Source organism: Mirounga angustirostris, unplaced genomic scaffold (genome assembly GCF_029215605.1).
Source record: "Mirounga angustirostris isolate CCGP_5_RB_7025 unplaced genomic scaffold, mMirAng1.0.hap1 SCAF_3, whole genome shotgun sequence".
In the NCBI taxonomy this organism is placed as follows: Eukaryota; Metazoa; Chordata; class Mammalia; order Carnivora; family Phocidae; genus Mirounga; species Mirounga angustirostris.
In genome coordinates, this window is record NW_026991711.1 from 67,449,539 (window position 1) to 67,469,779 (window position 20,241).

A 20,241-nucleotide genomic window follows, 5' to 3' on the forward strand; every position below is an offset into this window, starting at 1 on the left:
TGTACTCTGGGTATGTGTGTATGCACATGTGTATATGTGTATGTTTATACAGATATATTTGACATTGTAGAAATAGAGCATCTGGTATTTTCATCCAGATGTTTGACATTATGTAGTTACTATAATCCAGCCAGCTGTGTGCTTTAGGTCACTTTTTTGTTGTTGTTGTTGTTCATTGATGAGTATAACATGCAGATAATCAAAAGAGTTGTTGCAATCATGACAGAGTACATCTATCATTTCTCCTTGATCTACCATATTAGATTAGCTTAAAAGGATTTGGTTTTAAGTAGGACACATTAGTCATTATCCACTAAGTACCTTCTTGTCTTCAAGTTATTTGTAAATTGATTATATCAGGGTTTCTGCCAGTATTTTCTTAAGTATCCAAGTGAAGGTTACTTGTCTGTTCTGCTTGTTATATGACTCGTGACTTCATTTAGTCCTCTACTGGTGACAGATTTCCCTGTTAACACTTCAAGATAAAACCTTTAGGGAACCTGACATATGAATAAAAAGAATGCATTAAAACCAAAGTTGGTGGAGTTGTTGCTATTATTAGAGTTTTACATATGAAATTCTGCCAGTATTTCAAATGCATACTGAATGCTTAAAATTACCATGACCATTCTTAGTTGTGTATTTAATATCAGACTTAGGAAGCAAGATTGTGACAGATTCTCAGTTTACTACTTTTTACAACCACAAAACATGGTGGACTTTGCAATTTTTTTAAGTGACAATGACCTAGAAGGACCAAAAAGTGGAAAATTATAATAATTTCTAAAGTTTTTCACTTTATATATAGATTAAATTATATATAACAAAGTCAATGTCATTTCATGAGTGGTGTGATTTGATACACAATAATATGTTATCTCCTAAGATAAGTGTCTGCACTTAAAAATTAAGTTAATTTTATATAGTGATTTATCTGGAAGAAAGCATGGTATAAAAGGAATAGGAATGGAATTAGGCATCCCATAGACCTGGTTTGAGTTTCAGCTGGCCCACCTATAAGCTGTGTGACCTTCGACAAGTAACTGAAGCTCTTGAAGCCTGAGTTTCTTCATCAATAAGTGAGGGTGGTATTACCTATCTCATCAATTTGTAATGAGCTTAAAGGATATAACATATTTAAGTTCACAATATCTGACACAGAGTAACTGATAAGCCAAAATTAGGATTCTAAAGATTCATAGGTGGTTTTTTTTTATTATGTTAGTCACCATACAATACATCATTAGTTTTTGATGTAGTGACACATGAAAAGATTCATAGGTTTTCTGAAGAGGGATGAGAACTATGATGGGAAAATCTGCCAAACCATTTTAACAATGGCTTGCTCATTTCATTAGCACAGGGTCAATGTGATGGCATGTGAATCACCTTTATGTGGTTTCTGGGACATAGTCATGTCCAGTTTGATGAAGTCAGATTAACATTGTATTATTGGTGTTATCAGATTAGGCAGAACTACCCACATAGGAGAGTTATACTACATACATGAGCTCTAAGATTACTTTTAGACATGGATCAAACAGTATTCAGAGGTAGGAAGGGTAGGAGTTGGGATGAAGGAAGGATGGTCCTGAAATATAAATTTAAGATTTTCATTAAAATAAAGATCATCAAGAAATGTTTTCATCACCTATATCTTTTTCTAAAATCCATATGAAAAAAATATCAGTATCTCTAGGTTTCTGCCATATGGGATCTGAATAATTTTTGTTATAATGAAGATCCTATTATCATTCAATAGGTGAGTAAAGTTTCTTTTGTTCCAGAAACTATTTGTAAGCACCTACCTACTGTATACTAGGGGGAAGATAAATGTGCTTGAGAAACAGAGTCATAGACATTTAACCTCAATTCAATATATTATAAAAATAACTTTCTACTGCAAAATATAATTACAAGATACTATGTTCAACTAGAATTGATTACTCTGTATACAAGGACTTCTCAGAGAGGCATTATATGAGATAAATTTTGAAGAACGAGTAAGAGTTCACCAAGACCATGGTGTACGACTCCAATAAGCAGCACCATCATGTTATATATAAATGGTGACCCCTGAGTTTGTGTTCCTGGGAAACCCTTTTGTATATCAGTTAGGATGCCTTCAGATGCAAGTAAACAGAACATTATAGAAAATGGCTTAATTAATAGAAGGTTTTAGGGGTGTCTGGGTGGCCGAGTCAGTTAAACGGCTGCCTTTGGCTCAAGTCATGATCCTAGGGTCCTGGGATCTAGACCCACAGCATCAGGCTGCTTGCTCAGCAGGGAGTCTGCTTCTCTCTCTCCCTCTGCCCTTCTCCCCACTCATGTTCTCTCTCTCTCTCAAATAAACAAATAAAATCTTTAAAAAAATTAATAGAAGGTTTTATTTTCTCAAAATCTAAAAGAAGTGGTCCTGAGGTGGTTCAGGTGCATGGCTATTTCAGTCAAGATCTTCCATGATTTCACTCTGTTGTGGTCAGCATGTTGGCTTCTGTCCTTGGGCTTACCACCAGATGGTCATAAGACAGTTTCTAAAGTTCCAGAATACTATCCAAAATACAGGAAGAAAATGGAGCAGGTGAGAACACTCTTTGAATGTATCTTAATTTTATTTTTTAAAGGAAAGAAAATCCTTCACAGATGTCATCCAGATGTTACTCTTACACCTCATAGGCCAGAACTTACAAATAACTAGTATCAGTTACAAGAGAGATTGAAAAGGCAAGTAAGTTAAGTATTTTTTAACCTCTATTGTGCAAAGCACCCTCTACTAGGAGGAAAAAAATAAAGAAAAGGAAAGCTCTTGCATAGGCAACCCACAGTATCTCCAGGCTATTCTAAGGTGAAAAGAGTTTAGGCTTTTAGTCTCCAGAACTAGACACTTTGACAAATATTAAGGTTTTCTTGTCAGTGTCTGCTAAAACTATACTTAGGTTCTAATAACTTCTAGTATTATTCTTCCCTTTCTCAAGAGTAGTATGCTTCAGCTAAACATCCTCTTTTTATTCTACCAAAATTACCTATGAGATAGGTATTATTACAGTTAATATCTGCAGAGGAGAAAACTGGGGCAAAGAGGGGTAAAGCAACATAGCCGGCAAGTAATTAAATAATGAAACCCAGAAATAGTCCCAGGTCTCCTGCCTCTGAGACCAATCTTTTTTTTCTGTGATGTCTTAAATGTTTATATTTTCACATTATTTTCATATATATATATTATGTTTATACTTTCAAGTATGATAGTATAAAATGGTAAAGGATGATATAGTATTTTAATTATATACAGTATGATACAGTTTAGTACTATAACAAAGAATAATAGTTAATCTCTGCCATATTTCAAACTATTATAGCCCAAGATAGACTAATCAGTTTCATGGGAATTATTCATTATAGGCTTAAAAGTAGTTCTGTTCAATAGGGCACGCTCTGTTCCAGGAGCCCATCATCTTCCCAGTACAGCCTGAGAGAAATAAAAAAGTTGGCTCTCACTCCAAAAGTAGAAGAGTTCGGGAAATGACCTGGGTATGAGGGCAACCAAGCATAAGAAAGGTGATTTGAAAAGCAAGAACTCTACATTCCTTGGACCTCTTTCCCTCCTTTTGTCCTCTAGTTTGCATCTGTCCATGGGGAGTAACAAAAATCACCAGCAAATCAAAGGAACACGTTGTGCCAAGAGATAAGATGAGCCTTGAAAAGCCTACAAGGAGCTAAGATGTGCTTCACCCCTAGGGAAGAGACTGCATGGGCCATTTAAAAACTCTCTGAGATGGACTCTACACTCAAGATCAATAGATTTAATATCCGATAGCACCAGCCATGGTCGCCATGGTGAGCAAGTCTCTGGCTATAATTATAAGGTTCGGCTGGATGTAATGCAGGGAGAAATTCTTTATGAACAAAACAGGTTTGGCACCCTTATAAAGCTCGTACGCAGCATATTTCTCAGTCAGGGACAATTCAAAAGATGGTGCCTTTGAAGATAAAGTAGAAACCAGAGTAACTAGGTTATTTCATTCTGGGGTTTTCAAAAACTATTCTAAATCAGGCTAGGTTCTAAATAGTTCCCAGTGTCTGTAGCTATAATTCTGGACTGTGGCTGAGTATTTACTTGACCTCATTTTCCAACATAAAGAATTATCTATTAGACAAGTAAAAATAGAATTTCCCCAAAGCAAGCACACTTTGGTCAGGGAAGAACCCATTCGAGTGGAACCCTGTAGCAAAGCATTTAAGGAATGGGAGAGGTCAATGACAGTTTCCCTAAAACGTTATCATGTATTTTTAAAAAGAGTGTGCCAAAAGAAGTGGTAGAATGTCATGTTTCTGAGTCATAGGCTGTTTAGTATGCTTTGATCATGCAGATTATTGTGCAGTTGCTCAAAAAAACTGTTTCAGGATAGGCAGTTGAGCTTTTTGACTGAACCATATATACTCTGAAAATTCAAAGATTATATAAAGCCTACAGATTGGTGGCAAGCCCCAGAAATAGAGCAAATGGTTGATGTGGCTTTTTAAATTAAACTTTCTATTTTTGAAATAACTGTAGCTTCTTCTGCAATTTTAAGAAATAAGAGAGAGATAGAGTACTCTTGATCCAGTTTCCTCCAATGGTAATATCTTGCCTACCTAGAGTACAATATCACAACCAACATATTAACAGTGATATGATTCTTCAACCTTGTTCAGATTTTCCTAGTTTTATATGCATTCATATGTGTGTGTGTGTGAGTGTCTGTGTAGTTCCACAGAATTGTACATATGTAGAGGTTCATTTATCCACCAATACAGTCAGTCAAGATACAAAACAACTCCATCGCCACAAGGGTCCATCATGTCGCCCTTGTTGTAGAGTTTTAATAACCTGTGAAGGAGAGGTGAGAACTATATCATTATTTAAATTAAGTGGGAGAGGGATGCCTGGATGGCTCAGTCGGTTGAGCATCTAACTCTTGATTTCCACTCAGGTCATGATCTCAGCATCCTGAAATCGAGTCCCGTGTCAGGCTCCGTGCTCAGTGGGGAGTCTGCTTGTCCCTCTCCTTCTCCCTCTGCCCCTCCCCCAACTCACATGTGCTCTTTCTTCCTCTCTCAAATAAATAAAAAGCTTTAAAAAAATCAATTAATTGAGAGAAACAAACTAACAAAAGCAATGCATTTTAACATGTACATTTGTAAGTTCCTTTCAATTTCTATTATGTTCATATTTCCCCCTGAATTATTTAAAAATATAATTAATCTGACCTTGCATAGTTTTGTTATTTTTATATAATCATTTTAAGATATATATTTAGCTGTTAATCAGTTACTTCCTCTATAAAATATATGACCCATCAATTATATGCCTGGGTATTCATCATAGAGAAATGAAAATTTATGTTCTCCCAGGAACCTCTACATGCACATTCATAGCAGCTTTATTTTTAAGAGTCAAAAGCTAAAAATACCCCAAACTATGGTACATCCATAAAATGGAATACTACTCAGCAACAAGCAGGAATGAACACTGATACACACAACTTGAATGGATCAGCAGTATGCTGAGTGAAAAAAAAAAAGCCATCCTCTATGATCCCATTTATAAAACAGTCCCAAAATAACAAAATTTTTGTGATGGAAAACAGATCAGTGTTGCCAGAAGTTAGGATTGGGAAGAGGGTATGACTTAAAGAAATAGCACAATGGAGTTTCTTTATGGTGATGGAACAGGTATGTATTCTTATTATGGTGGAGATCACACATATCTACACATGTAATAAAATTTCACACAACTATATATCCTCCCCAAAGTGTTTACATGTATAAAATGGGTGAAATCTGAATTAGGTGTGCAGTTTAGTTCATGGTACTCTACCCATGTGAATGATCTGATTTTAATAATGCCCTATGGTTATCTAAGATCTTGTCATTGGGGGAAGCTGCCAGGGAGGATAAACAGGAACTCTCTGTGCTAATTTTGCAACTTCTTGTGAGTCTAAAATTATTTCAAAATAAAAAATGAAAACAAAAAATTACCTTCTCAAATTTACAGAGAAGTAAATTAAGATTCCAACAGGCTAAATAAACTGCCCTTATAAAGAAGCCCTCAAGCTAGTAAAAGGCCAAACTGGAATTTAAACAGCAGGACTTCTGACTCATGTGACTACGGAAACTTAAACTGATTTTATTTTTTTAAAAGATTTTATTTGTAAGTAATCTCTACATCCCACAGTGGGGCCCGAACTCAGGACCCTGAGATCAAGAGTCGCATGCTCCACCAACTGAGCCACCAGGCACCCCTAAACTGATTTTAAATAAAATTAAAAATTCAGTTCCCCAGTTGCTCTAGCCATATTTCAGGGACTCAGTATCTACATGTAGCTAATGGCTACCACTTTAGACAGTGCAGACAGAGAACATTTCTGTCATCTCAGAAAGTTCTAATGCACAGTGTTGCCTAAAGTAATACACAATGACTCACTAATTTGTCTTCCTTGACTTTTTCCTACCTCTCACACACACAATCATGTTATTTTAAAAGACTCCATGTCTCACATGTGCCCCTGACATCTGAAATGAGGATAGCACCATTGAGTTATTTTCAAAACAACTACGCAGAATCCAACTATAGTAGAACCCTGATGTCTTTTACATAAACATTTCAAATTTTATGATTATGCCATTAACACCATGTCATGTTTAATATGATTAAGAAGTGCAATAGGCAGGAGTACCTTTAAGGAGCACCTCCTAAAATGTCTACATCCTAATCCCCAAAACCTGTGAATATTAAATTCCATGGAAAAAGGGCAAGTAGCAGGTAGAATTAAAGTTTGCTGACCAGCTGACCTTGGATGGGTAAATTATTTTGGGTTATCCAGGTGAGCCCAATGGCATCACAAGGTCCTTAAAAATGGAAGAAGGAGGGAGAAGAGTCAGTGTCAGAGTGATGCGGAGGGAGAAAGACTTGACAGGCTATTGGTGGTTCCGAAGATGGAAGGTAACCGCATGCCCAAGGAATGCAGGCCACCTCTAAAAGCTAGAAAAGGCAAGAAAACCAGTTCTTCTATAGAGCCTCCAAAGAGGAATGAGGCCCTGCCAACACCTTGAATTTAACCTGCTCAGAGTGATTTTTGGATTGATAACTTCCAGAACTTTAAGATGATACATTTGTGCTGTTTTTTAAGCCACTAAATTTGTCATAATTTCGTACCACAGCAGTAGGAACCTAATATAGAAGTTTCCTAAAATTCAATATTAATGGATGTAACTCTTGCTTAGTTATTTAATTCTATTTCCTTTTTTTTTTTTTTTTTTTTTTGCAGTTGTAGAGAAGCAGATTTTAAAAGAATTAGTGGTATTTTGAGTCTCCGGAGTTCTTGTATGAAGACACTGAGGCCTCAAATTGGCCCCTTGGCCTAGAACTGCACAGGAGGGAATGGTGGGTCCGTGGAGGAGGAGAGCAGACCTTGAGCTAAGTCTCCATGCACAGAGTTGCTAATGCAGCATGGTTCTTTGCCTGAAAATGACACTGAAGTTCTCAGCACGGAGGATAAAATTAGCTAATCTATTTTGCTTCATGAAAAGGACAAGGAAATGATATAATCTTTAAGAACAGTGGAAGAGTATGCACAATTCTACTTAAAATAGCAATAAGACAATTGTTCTATTGTGTCAAATTACTGAGATTATATGTTATCAGATGAGATTTTATTTTTCATTTTGGCATTTTTGAAAAATTCAACGTGCTTCTAAAGACAAAAAGGTCAACAAAATATTGAATGTTAGTATCAAAATAGGAAAGTGGGTCTAATACATTTGGAATGAGAGGAAATTTTCTGGGACATGTGCTAAAATACATCCTAGAGTTTTCATATGATGCACCAAAAAATTATGATTTAATGAGGGCTAAGAAACTACCTCAAAACTTCCCAAAAACTTTCACACTTTTGTGTGTACCTGAAATTTCCACATTATTTGCTCATTTTGTTTGAGGCTTTAATGGCCAATGTTAAAGTGAAAATATATAGAGAGAGAGACAGTTTCTTAGTCAGTGTTTTCAGGAAACCTAATCTTAATGTGCCTTCCAAGAGCACTGAACTTCCTCTGTCTGCTCTCAGAGCCCCTGAGATCCACTGCATGTCACCTATTCAGAGCCAAGGATCTGGCTTCCTACCACACACCTCAAACTCAACATGTGTCAAACAGCCATTCAAATCCTTATCCACCCCAACCCTATCTTTCTCCCATCCATTCAAGCTGGAAAGCTCAGTTACCCAGAGACGCCCCACCTTTCCTCTCACCACTTCCAGCTCATCACCAAATCCTCACAATGCCTCCTCCTCTGTATATCTCTCTGGTCCACACACTCCCTTCCATATCCAATTCTGGAGCCTCCATTCATCTCATTGGTTCACATCTAAACACTCATCAGTCTCTCCTAACCAATCTGGTCAATGAAAAGGATTTATTACCACAGGATTTATGGAAAGGATTTATAATCAATATTTCATTTAAAAATATTCTGCATCCGTGTTACCTGAAAATCACTGTGGGAAGGCATACCCCTTGTTATCAAGAAGTTTAAAATGAAGTGGGAAACAATAGTAATGTATAACAATCATAAAAATTACTACAGTTATAATTTACTGAGTATCTCCTATATTCTTGACATTATTACAGATGCTTTCTGTGTATTGTCCCTAATAATCATAACAGGCCTACAAGGTAGGAACTATGCTCATTTTACAGATGAGAAAATGGAGGCTCAGAGATGTTACTAGTTTGCCAAGATCTTGCAATCTTAAGGGGAGTATAAACTGTATATTCTTTTTTTTTTTTTTTTTAAGATTTTATCTATGTATTTGAGACAGAGCACCGACAGCGAAGAGAGGAAGAGGGAGAGGGAGAAGCAGACTCCCCACTGGGCAGGAGCCCAACATGACCTGAGCCAAAGGCAGATGCTTAACCAACTGAGCTACCCAGGTGCCCTAAACCTGAGATTCTTAAGGGCAGAGGCTATAATTCAACTTTTTATTTTCTATTAATGCCAGAATAAAAGGATTTCAGACAAAATAGCAGCTGGCTTTGTAAATAATCATTAACAGTCTAAGTCAGAGGAAAACTATATCCTTTAAAATGGTTAAACAACTTCCATACCAAGGCCTCAGGTTTTCCCTATTTATGTTTGTGGACTTCTTTTCTCCCTGATATGCCTTTGTCCTATAATTTCTAGTTACTCTGATAAAGAAAAAATATGGAGTTAATGAGAATTATTCCACAGGAATGTTGGGAGAACTTAATAAAAGAATGCTTGTGGATTGTCTACCACAATGCCTGACAAATAGTAGACCCTCTATAAGAAGTAGTCAATACAGCTTAATGGCTAAGAGAGTGGGCTCTGTAATCAGCCTCTTGCTACTACTTTACAAGCTGTGTGACCTTGGCTAAATCACTCAACCTCTCTGAAACCTGCCTCCTTACATGTAAAATGTGGCTAATAATATAATATTCATTCAGTGGAATCAGATTTGGATAACGCATGTAAAGCACTCAGCCTAATTTAGTAAGGACTCAATAAATACTAGCTTTCAGCTGTTATCTCACCTTCTCCCCCAGAAAAGCAGAGTTTCAACAAAAGTGTTACAGTGAAAAAAGAAATCAATGTCTGATTTTAATCCACTGCATTTATATATACACCAATCTGTTTTGCCAGAAGCTCACTGGCTCATCATCTGAACAGAAAGATATCAAATCATGAGATTTAGGAACTCAGAGAGAATCTTATCTGAAATCCAGCTCGATCTGGCCAAGTTTAGAAATGAAATGGAGGTTCATAAAAGGAAAATTGACTTCCCAATGTTGTAAAGCTTGTTTAACGTAGATCCAACAGTAGAATCTAGATCTCTAGGCTTGTAATCTCATGCTCTTTCAACTACTAAGAAATGCACACCTTTTTAAAAGTCAGTTCAGCACCATCTCATATATTAGAAATAATAAAATGAATTACTAGTCATATTGTTCCAAAGTGTTTGCCTGACTATGTTAAGTAAACTCTCTATAGCTAAGTTTAAAATTCAAGTAAAAGCAAATTTATATGTTCCTGAATATGTGTTCATGTTCCTTAAAAACAACATTAAAATATGAATACTCCTGTGAGTTAAAATTTTTAATGTTAAGTGAATTTTTTTTAAATCACTCATTAAATTCAGAAAGCAATTGACATTGATTAAAGTAAGGATGATCAACAAAACTTGGAAAAATAAAATAAGTATTTTAAAACCCTAAATCACACATGTTTTCTGCCCATAGGAAGATTCCCATTTCCTGATGGGGTAGATCACAAAGGAGCTTCACTACACACAATCTTCAACTATATCACCTTGGAATTAATAGTTTTAAATGTGAAACAAATGCGAGTCACACAATAAATACGCTCATTCATTATCCAATGACTATCGATCGAGCACTTCTTTGTTCCAGTAATGGTGGTAGAAGCCAGAGTCATAATGGTAAAATAAGACATGGTCCCTGTCCTCCAGAATCTTAGAAGATAATAGGAGAAGGAGACGAGAGATCAAGAAACTAAAATTCAGGGTAATGGACATCAACCCCTAACATTTAGGATAACTGATACCAATAGCTAACATTTATTCAACACATATTAGGTGCCAGGTAATATGCTAAGCACTTCCAACTTTCAGGCTGTTTCACAAAACTCTATGAGATGGCTGCTATTATTAGCCTCATTTTCCAAGTCAGGAATCTGAAGCCAAGAACTTACTAGAAAGCAGGGGATGTAGGAATCAAGTCGCCATTTGCTGTGTCCAAGCCCTATCTGTTAAAAATGAGGACCACTGCCTAAGTGATAGATGGAGAAAATACTGTGCCAAAGATGAGGGGCTGAACCCAGTCGTGGTAGATAAGGGATCAGGATTCCTAGAAAGCAAATGAACATTGAGAGTTGACAGGGATTGTGCCAGTCAGAGAAGGATAAGAAAGACCTTCCAGGTGGACAGACCAGTATAAGAGGAACCACTTTCCCACTGACCTGAAAATTACCCTAAAAACATGACCTTCAAGTCCCTTCGTGATATGGCCTAGACCCATCTCTCAACACTACTCTTAGGCCTCAACTACAATTTAACATTTTTAACCTTTTTTTTTTGCCCATAATGGAAACTTTATGGAAAAACTGACACCAAAATATAAGATCACTGTTGTAAACCTCAAAATTAAGCATAATTACATTATCTTGGTAGATTAACTGGAATTACTGAACTGATAATGCTTTCTGCAATATAACACAAATTCAAGAGGTTGTGTGGCCCATTAGTGTTGCTTTCTTCTAAATGAACACCCCTCTGTGAGTCTGGCCCTTCCTCCCGTTGGCTGGCACAACACTGTTGAACAGCCTACACAAAGAACCAGCCTCTGAGCATGGCTGAAAACCGTGGTAATCTTGTAGCAATCTGGACATTTTATATCCATAAAATAGGAATTTGGGCTCTGAATGTTTTAACATTTTTAACATTTAACATTTTTCAGAGAACATTGCTTCACAGAACCAAGTTTACCTTCCCTGCTGGGCCTCTGGGCATGCCATTCTTCTGTCGAGATTAGAACTCTGCTCCTAGGTAAAGCTGAGCCATTCTGCAGGTCTCAGCATAGACACTGTTTACTCCAGGAAGTCTTCCAAGAGCTCTGTCCAGGCCCTTCTCAAATTGCATTTAGGGCCCCTATCATTCATGCCTATGGCCCCCTGCATTTCTGTCACCACAGCACTAAGCAGAATGTTAAATCCACATTCAAACATCTACCTTCTCTCTGATACTGAAAACTCCAGTGAGCAAGGTCTGTTTGACTCATCACTGTAATTCCAGAACCTGGCACAATGCCAAGCACGTAGTAGGCACTCAATAATTATTTGTAGAAGGAGTTAAAATATCTAAATATGTAGAGTAATATCCCCACCTTGTGGCCTTTTGGAAGACTCTGATAAAGTCATGATACCCTGCTGTTTTCAATACCAGAAGCACAGGTAGGCCCTGGCAATCCTTGCTCCACGCACTGAAGGAAATGAAAGTACAAGTGATATACCACCTGTAAGGTCCATGCTTCCTACCTTTAGGTGAGACAAGGCAGAAGAAATATTTGGAAGGGAATAAGCCTGAAAGTGCTGTTGTATACAGCAGTGAAAGTACACTCAAACCAGACAAACCAGTTTCCTTGTCTGCTTCCATTTTTGAAGAGAAGGATTTTATTCAGGTTTGCCTTCTGGAAGGATGTCTTCCAAGCACATATTTCCTCATGGACTGAGACATTCTCAGTCAGACTCACAACCTTCTTAGAACCATAGCACCTCAGATGGAAGGAAAGAGCCCATATTTCAGAAAGAAAGCACCCAGCTAGCAAGCGGCACTGCTAGAACAGAATCCAAACCAGATGGCTGCTAAACCTCAGTTGGATTTGATAATAATTAAACAGTGATTAGTTAGTGTGCCATGGAATGTATTGATGGCATTTATTATTATTATTACTTTTATTATTATTATTATTGACTCATCATAATTAGAATGTAATTTTTCTATGAATGATCCAGAAGTGGGTGGTGGCACATAAATTAAAGCAATGCCCAAAAGGGGATGCTTTGAAAATGTGTATTCATCCCCAAAATAATAATCTAAAACTTCAGAATCTTGGACAATTTTAAGAGAAATGAGGCTTAAAGGAAGACTCATTCTAATTAAAATGAATACAAAATTGAAAAAGACTTTGACTTCCCCTAAATAATTATCACTAGCACCTCCTGCAGCACTTCCTGTGCACCATAAACTGGATTTACATGGATTAATCTACTTGCTTTCACAAGCTCCCCAGTACTGTAAGTAGATGCTGTCGTTCATCTCATCTAAAAAGAGGAAGATGGGCGCCTGGGTGGCTCAGATGGTTAAGCATCTGCCTTTGGCTCAGGTCATGATCCCAGGGTCCTGGGATCGAGTCCCACATCAGGCTCCCTGCTCCTTGAGAGCCTGCTTCTCTCTCTCTCTCTCTCTCTCTCTCTCATGAATAAATAAATAAAATCTTTAAAAAATAAAAATAAAAATAAATAAATAAAAAGAGGAAGAGACCGAGCAAAAGGGGGCTAAGGAACTGCTTAAAGTCCCTCGTGAGTAGACATGGACCTGAGATGCAAGGTGCCTGAGTGGAGAGCTCTTGCTTCTGTGGCCCTTTGCAAATGTGAAAGTTAAACCCTTCCTTTCTGTCAGTTTGTCACCAGAAAACCTTCTTTTGAAGATGTGTTATAGTAATGACCTCACTTCCTTTCAGACACTCTGTGGATATTTTCTTAGTCTTTTCACTTAATAGAGATTTCTGGCATAGAAATAAGCCACAGTAAAGTCAAAACCACACTGGATTTGGTGTTGAAATACACAGACTTTGAAATACTTGGATTTTCTAGTTTAGCAAAGGTCACTTAACCTCCTTCAAAGTTTCCTAATCTGTAAAACGAGAGCAACACCTATATCATGAAGTTGTTGAGAGAGTTTAACGAAACAATATATTTTAAAAGGCTGGGACATGGTGGGTGCTCAAATATTTTTTGGTTCTAATGGAATGATTGTTCTTGGATTCCACAATACCCTCGAAAATTGGCAATGGCCCCTCCCATGCAAGAAGCCTGAGTATAAGGAGTTGGTCATTTAGACATTGGATTGATAGAAGGAACTTTGTGACTATTTTCAAACATTCTTGAAGGCCTTAGCAAAGTCCAGCAAAATATTTTCCCTCAATTTGGTCTCCTAAGCATACCGAATCCAGCACATTTCTGACTATGGGCCTACATTTGTTTAGCTCAACTTTATTTATTTTAATGATTTTATTTATTTATTTGACACAGAGAAAAAGAGAGAGCACAAGCAGGGGGAGTGGCAGGCAGAGGCAGAAGGAGAAGCAGGCTCCCGCTGAGCAGGGAGCCCAATGCAGGGCTCAATCCCAGGACCCTGGGATCATGACCTGAGCTGAAGGCAGATAGATGCTTAACCGACTGAGCCACTCACGTGCCCTAGCTCGACTTTAAAAAGTTAAATGACTCCTTAAGTCATCATCAAATGTAGAAGAAGCAAACAAGCCCAAATGAAAACATTCTTCATGTATTTTTCATGCAGAATCAATCAACCCATGATGAGATTCATTCATTCAACACTCAGCAAACATTTATTGAGTGCCTACTATATTTGTTTTTAATAAAATATAATGCCAGGTGTTCAGAATATTTGAAGGTTGGTAAAGTTCATTTAATTGCAAATATTTTTATTCCCTCTCCAATCATTCTCCAAGAAAGGAATTCAGAGAGTGACAAGCTTAAGCTGTCTGTGAAAAAGCACAGAAATGACGGAACTCTCCAAAGTGACAACCTTCCTTTGCTAATGAGGTCTCCTCTCCCACAGCCTCCTCACTACATTTCCTTTGGTAACAGACACCTTCCTGTTCTGAATCAGCCACTTATATAATATGTTTAGGATTATGAATAAGTTTCTTTACCACACACTCTGCCCATTGGCACAGCCCAAGGACATGAAGCCAAACAAACAGATATTAGGCAAATGTTCTCTTATCTCTTGCCATAGAGATAAAAGAAAAAAAATGATTGAAAGAACAAATGAAGCCACCTGCTCTGAATTTTAACCAAAAAAATTAGGAACCTAAGGACTTTGAATACTGCTCTAAGCACTGAGGGCATTTCCATATTACTTGGTACAGGCAGGTATGCCTTAAGAACCAATGTTTAATTCAACAAAGCCTTAACTTTCCCCTCCTTTACTAATCTATAAAAGAAGGGGGATATTGGCCTTTCACTCATCTGTGGGTCAGGGAAATGGACAGAGGCAAAAGTGCTGTGTAAATTGAAGAAAACCACCCCAGTGTTCCATGAGTTTTACTGTATAGTTTTGACCATAGAAATCTCTTATACCCTCTATATTGATTGGTTTCAGAAGACAGGAGAGGGAATAATGAGAGGTAGGATGGAGTACAGGCAGAATAGTGCCCCCCAAAGATGTACACATCCTAATCTCTGGAATCTCTGAATATGGCCCCTTATATGATAAAATGGACATTATAGGTATGACCAAATTAAGCATCTGGAGACGGGAGATTATTCTGGGTTATCTGGCTGAGGCCAATGTAATTGCAAGTATCCTTACAAGAGGGAGTAGGAAGGTCGGAGTCAGTAATGGAAGTAATGGAAGATGGGATGGTAAGAGCAAGAAGGTGCAGTGACCCAAGGAAGAGACCCTAAGCCAAGGGGTGCTGGTAGCCTCTGGAAGCTGGGGAAGGCACGGAAACAGATTTTCCCTCAGAGCCTCCAGCAAGCCAGCCAGTGAAACTGGTTTTGGACTTCTGACCTAGAACAGCAAGATAATACATGTGTGCTGTTTTAAGCCACTGTGTTTATGGTAAAAATGAAACGGATACGAGTGGGAAGCTATGTTCTCTAGTGAAAAAGAGCAAAGGACTGAGGGTCAGAAAGACTTTGGCTCTGGTTTTAAGTTTGGCACTACTAGCCATGGGACCTTAAATGAGTCACATTACCTCTCAGGACGTTATTCATACACCACAGGGTTTAACTCCGGCTAAAGCTTTAGTCCCTTCTTGCTAGCCCTGAGAGTCTATGATGGGCACAATGCTAAGAGTACAGAACCACTTAACATCCTCCTCATCCTCCAGATGATATTCCAAACTTTAGTTTATATTCTCCCTGCCATTCCACCTCAAATGACTCTATAGCCAGGTCACAAATCCGACATTGGCACTAAAGATACAGTGGCATACAAAATTTATATCTAAATCCTGGAATGTATTTGCCTAGTACACAAGATTTTTTTAAACACATGGTGCTTGCCTTAGGTAGTTTTATTTTGGAGAAAGAGCTTCTTAGTTCTAGCCAAACATATGGTCTGGCAGTTCCACTACACCCACTGAGTGTTCATCTTCTCTGCTCCTGTGCAATAATTTTAATAAAAACTCTGTACCAGCCTTCACCCCAGGTGGTGAGCCAGCCTCACCTGTCTCTTCCTGACAGACTGTTGAACATGGATGCCTTCCAGCAACTAAAAGTCATTATTTTGCCTCCCCAACCTTTCTGCTTTTGCTCCAGGTAGCTGTTGCACAGGGTAGTATATTTAGAAACATGATGTCAGCTATTTCTTATCTTGCCATCTTTGAGATGTCCTGTGTCTTGGAATTTCCAACAAAACAGATCCCTCTTTGCAGCACTCCCCATTCTAAACACACAAAAGAAAATTAAATAGACTAAAGGAATCCCATTATTTTATCTGTGTTTCATCTTCTTCAGAATAAATAAGCCCGCCCAGGCACTTGGTGCTGGAAGTAAGCTGAGGAGGACAGCCAGGTGATGCTTAGCCTTTCACTGGCCCTGTACAAAGGATTTTTTTTTGGGTCTGAAACTGAGCTGTTAATTTCTTTTAATCAGACAGATCCTATGAGAACATTTTCACCAAAAATCAAAACAGATACCAAAATATACTGAGTACACGTTTAAGAACCAGATTCCAGGTACTTAGCAATTCTGAGAGTTCATGAGAGCACTCACTGTATTTTGTCAACTTAACAAAGAAATTTCTCCTGCCCTTTGTGAAGCTAGCAAACATGAGGATAAGAAAGAGTTAGATTTTTATATTTTTTTTTCTCTCAGACTTTTAGAGGGGCAGGTTTTCTATATCGACTATCGTGAGGAATCTGGGGCCTCTGAAAGCTTGAATAATAATATGGGGGCCTTTTAGAATGTGGCATTAAAAAGGTTATAAAAACTATTTGGGACATTAAGATACAAGAGATATGCTAGGAGATTAACCATCACAGTACAGAAAGGTCTTTGTGATACTCCTCCTAAAAGGCCAGATGATAATGAAATCCTTTTCTCTCTCTCCCCCTTATTCGTAGGATCTGAAGCACTCACTTCACCTTCTCCTGCCCCTGCAGGCCTGTTCCATCCAGCAGTGGAACTAGATGAAGATGAGAAGGGCAAATAAACCACACTGGAGGCACAAAGGCAGAACTTTGCAGACACAAGGCACAACAGAAATTCGATAATATTCTTTGTAGATAAACATTTATCTCCCTGAGAAGAGTTTAATTTTCTATTAGTGGAAATTATTCCACTTTTTCTATTTTTTACTTTGTTATGTAAAAAAGTAGATGAGTAAAAAGAACAACAACCATACAAAATAAAAAATCTGCAGTGTTTTTCATGTAGCCCTTGATTTTTTGTGTCTCGCTGTCCCCAGATAGAAATCAAATGTTATCCATGAATCACTCTTGTAAAGGTCAAGGCTCTTGGTTGCAAGTAATGGAGACCAAATATCACTAACTTAATGAAGCGGTAAGGCATTTATTAAAAGAATATTGTGTTGCTAATTCAATCAACAGGAAGGCTAGAGAGGCCAGGCTGAGAAAATGGGCAGGGCCAGAGTATAGTGAACAGCAGGGAACCAGAACATTCTGTCAGGATGCCACCACCGGTTACTATCACCACCAATAGCTCAATGTTGCCACTACCAGACACTTCATGTCCTTGCCTCTAGAATTTTGACACTAACCACTGCCATTGCTGAGCTCCATGGAATCACCAAACTAGCACCAGGATGTATTTTTCACTAGCTCTGTTTGTAATTTTTTTATCACTATCCCAGGAATGCTGGAGGGCTCAAGCCTAGGTTATGGTGGCATACCCCAGCACCAGGGTCCAGGGAGGAGTGTCTGGCCATTTTAACTTCTATAATGGGAGATGAGGCTTCCCTTCTACCAAGGTTCACATTTGGGAGTATTTCTCACAAATACAAGGGTATTTCGATGCTGGGTAGCCAAGCATTAGCAGATGTCCAGCATAGTCCAGTACTCTTCTTACCTGATTTCTACATATAGTCCTCACTCAAAAATACTCCTGCTTCATAATGCTCCTCAAACAATCAAGCCTTCTTCAGTCCATCCCAAACAAAGGAAGGTAACCTTCAGCCTTGTTAGTTACTGCCTCTAAATCAAAGTCTAAGATTTCTGAGTAATCTTTTTTCCTCCATTTCTGTTGAATGCCTATTTAATACTCTGCAGCATATGACCTGAAATGTAAAGTTAATCAACAAAACTTATTTAGAAATGGTATACAAAAAAGGTAGGAAAGAAAAAAGAAAATTAGTGAAAATACCCAAATCTACACATGACATGGCAAGGAAGGTCATAAGATGGAGTTGATAGTTAGAATTTTTCTATCACACATTTCGTTTGCCCTTCATCTTCAGCCAGCATTGTAACTGGCATGGGGTCTTTAGCCACATGGATGACACAAACCTTTCCCAATTTGGGGATCTCAGTCCTGTGGGTTAGCCTAGAAGGGGATACTGTAGGGTTTCAGTAACTTGTTTTGTTCAATAGAGTGATAAATGGATGCTGCCCAGGGAATTAATTACCTGTACTCAACTCCTTCTCTTTTATTTCTTCTCGATAGTCAGAATCCATCACCCCAGTTACCACCATGATCCTCTTTTTCCTCTGTTCTTCCAGAAGCTTGAGTGGTCTGAAATAGTCAATGTTAGCTTCCAGTTCAGTTGAAAATTAATGTGATACCTTTGGGAAGAAGTATTTCTCTTGGGGTACTAAAATTACTAAACCAACAGAATCCAGAGTCACAAGGACAGAAAGCAAGTTTTATATGTGGGTCATTAGCCATGCTAGGTAGAGGATCCATCCCACTTCCAGTTCATTATTCTTGGACATGCACATTGTGGCTATGGGAGAAAGACCACCATATTTCAGTTGTCGGTTCGGAGCACATTCTGAATTTTGTAAGACAGTATCCAACTTCACTAGGCATTAGCACTAAAATGAGTATTGCATAGTCCACTGCACCATTCCATAAAGCTAATTGCTTCTAGTGATAAAGATATAAATTTAGTGAATTCCATGGACATCAACCATCGCCTTGTTTCCCATACTGTAGCTCAGCCTCCACTTGGCCCTTCCTACCATATAGTCCTTTCTTCATGAATCAGAAAACTAATGAAGAATATAGGTCAGGACACCTATTCTGACTATATGTAGTATGTATACTTATCTTTACATATATTTATATATGCACATATATACATCTAAACTTACAGGAACTAGGTAAATAACCATCTATAGAAACCCACTGAACCCACAGTGAGGTAGACCTGGGTCAAAACTCTATTATCTGTCTTTTTTAAACCCCCATTCTTCTTGGTAGACCTCAGTGGAATTTAGGGTCACCAGAAATTAGCCTGAGTTAGAACCACTGTGAAATCTGCCCTGGAATAACTGGGTATTTCCCTTTCTCTAGGACCTATTTTCCATGGTAAATGGCTATAGGGACTTTAAGGAACAACCAATGCCTAAAGTATATAAAGACTACACATTCATGACTTTCTAGTGTGTCCTTTCTGAGGGGTCCCAGACCCACCTTCGTTCAAGGGGCTCCAGGTCTGTGATGTGGCTCAGGGCTGGGAATTGGGTGAGGAGCTACTATTCGATCGTAAAAGCTCATTGGGCCTCTTTTCACCAGACCTACAGATGTTTTTGTTTTTTATTTAAATACATCAAGAAGCACCGTAGAGAGTTTCTAATTAGATATCCCATGATCAATTATCCACCTCCAAAATCTATATGGGTCACACTCTTCTAGTCAGCCATTATCCCAGCTGCCTGTCAAAGTAACCACACCCCTTTGCTTCTGTCAATAAACACCATTACTTGGCCTAGGCATCTGGGTCCTTTCCATCCCCACTGAGTCTATAAGTCCATTTTCCTGCAGCACTCCCCACTGCTATTGCAGCCTACAGAAAAGAACCCCTGAACTACTTCTCAAAGGAGTTCACCTCATCCTTGTATTACTCAAGACCTTGTTGAAGATAGTTTCTTCTGAGACCTCTTGGAAGGCGTATCAATGGGAGTCACACTTGATTAATGCAATAAGGACTCCTGTCTTTGTAGACACAGGCTACATTGTACTGAGTATTTTCTGACAGATCAAGTTTCTTTACTCCAGAGCTCTATGAAACCCAGTTTTCATACAACCAGCCAAGCCAACATCGAGAACTACTTCCAGCTGCTTGGTCCAGCACATAGGATCCAGAACCATCCAGAACCTCTGGGGACTGTGTCTGCACTTACAAATTGAGTCTGTTACATAATTATGTTCTTCTTTCCTTGATACAGCTTCCTCAG

General features: G+C 38.3%; 1 protein-coding gene across 1 annotated transcript; it reads right to left on the reverse strand.

The window, feature by feature from the left end:
- Positions 1-11,251: 11,251 nt before the first annotated feature.
- On the reverse strand, positions 11,252-11,489 carry LOC123838592 (small ribosomal subunit protein eS27-like). Its single transcript, XM_045867525.3, has one exon. The coding sequence runs from the start codon at positions 11,470-11,472 to the stop codon at positions 11,314-11,316; it is 159 nt and encodes a 52-aa protein (XP_045723481.1). The 5' UTR covers positions 11,473-11,489; the 3' UTR covers positions 11,252-11,313.
- Between the last annotated feature and the right edge of the window lie 8,752 nt (positions 11,490-20,241).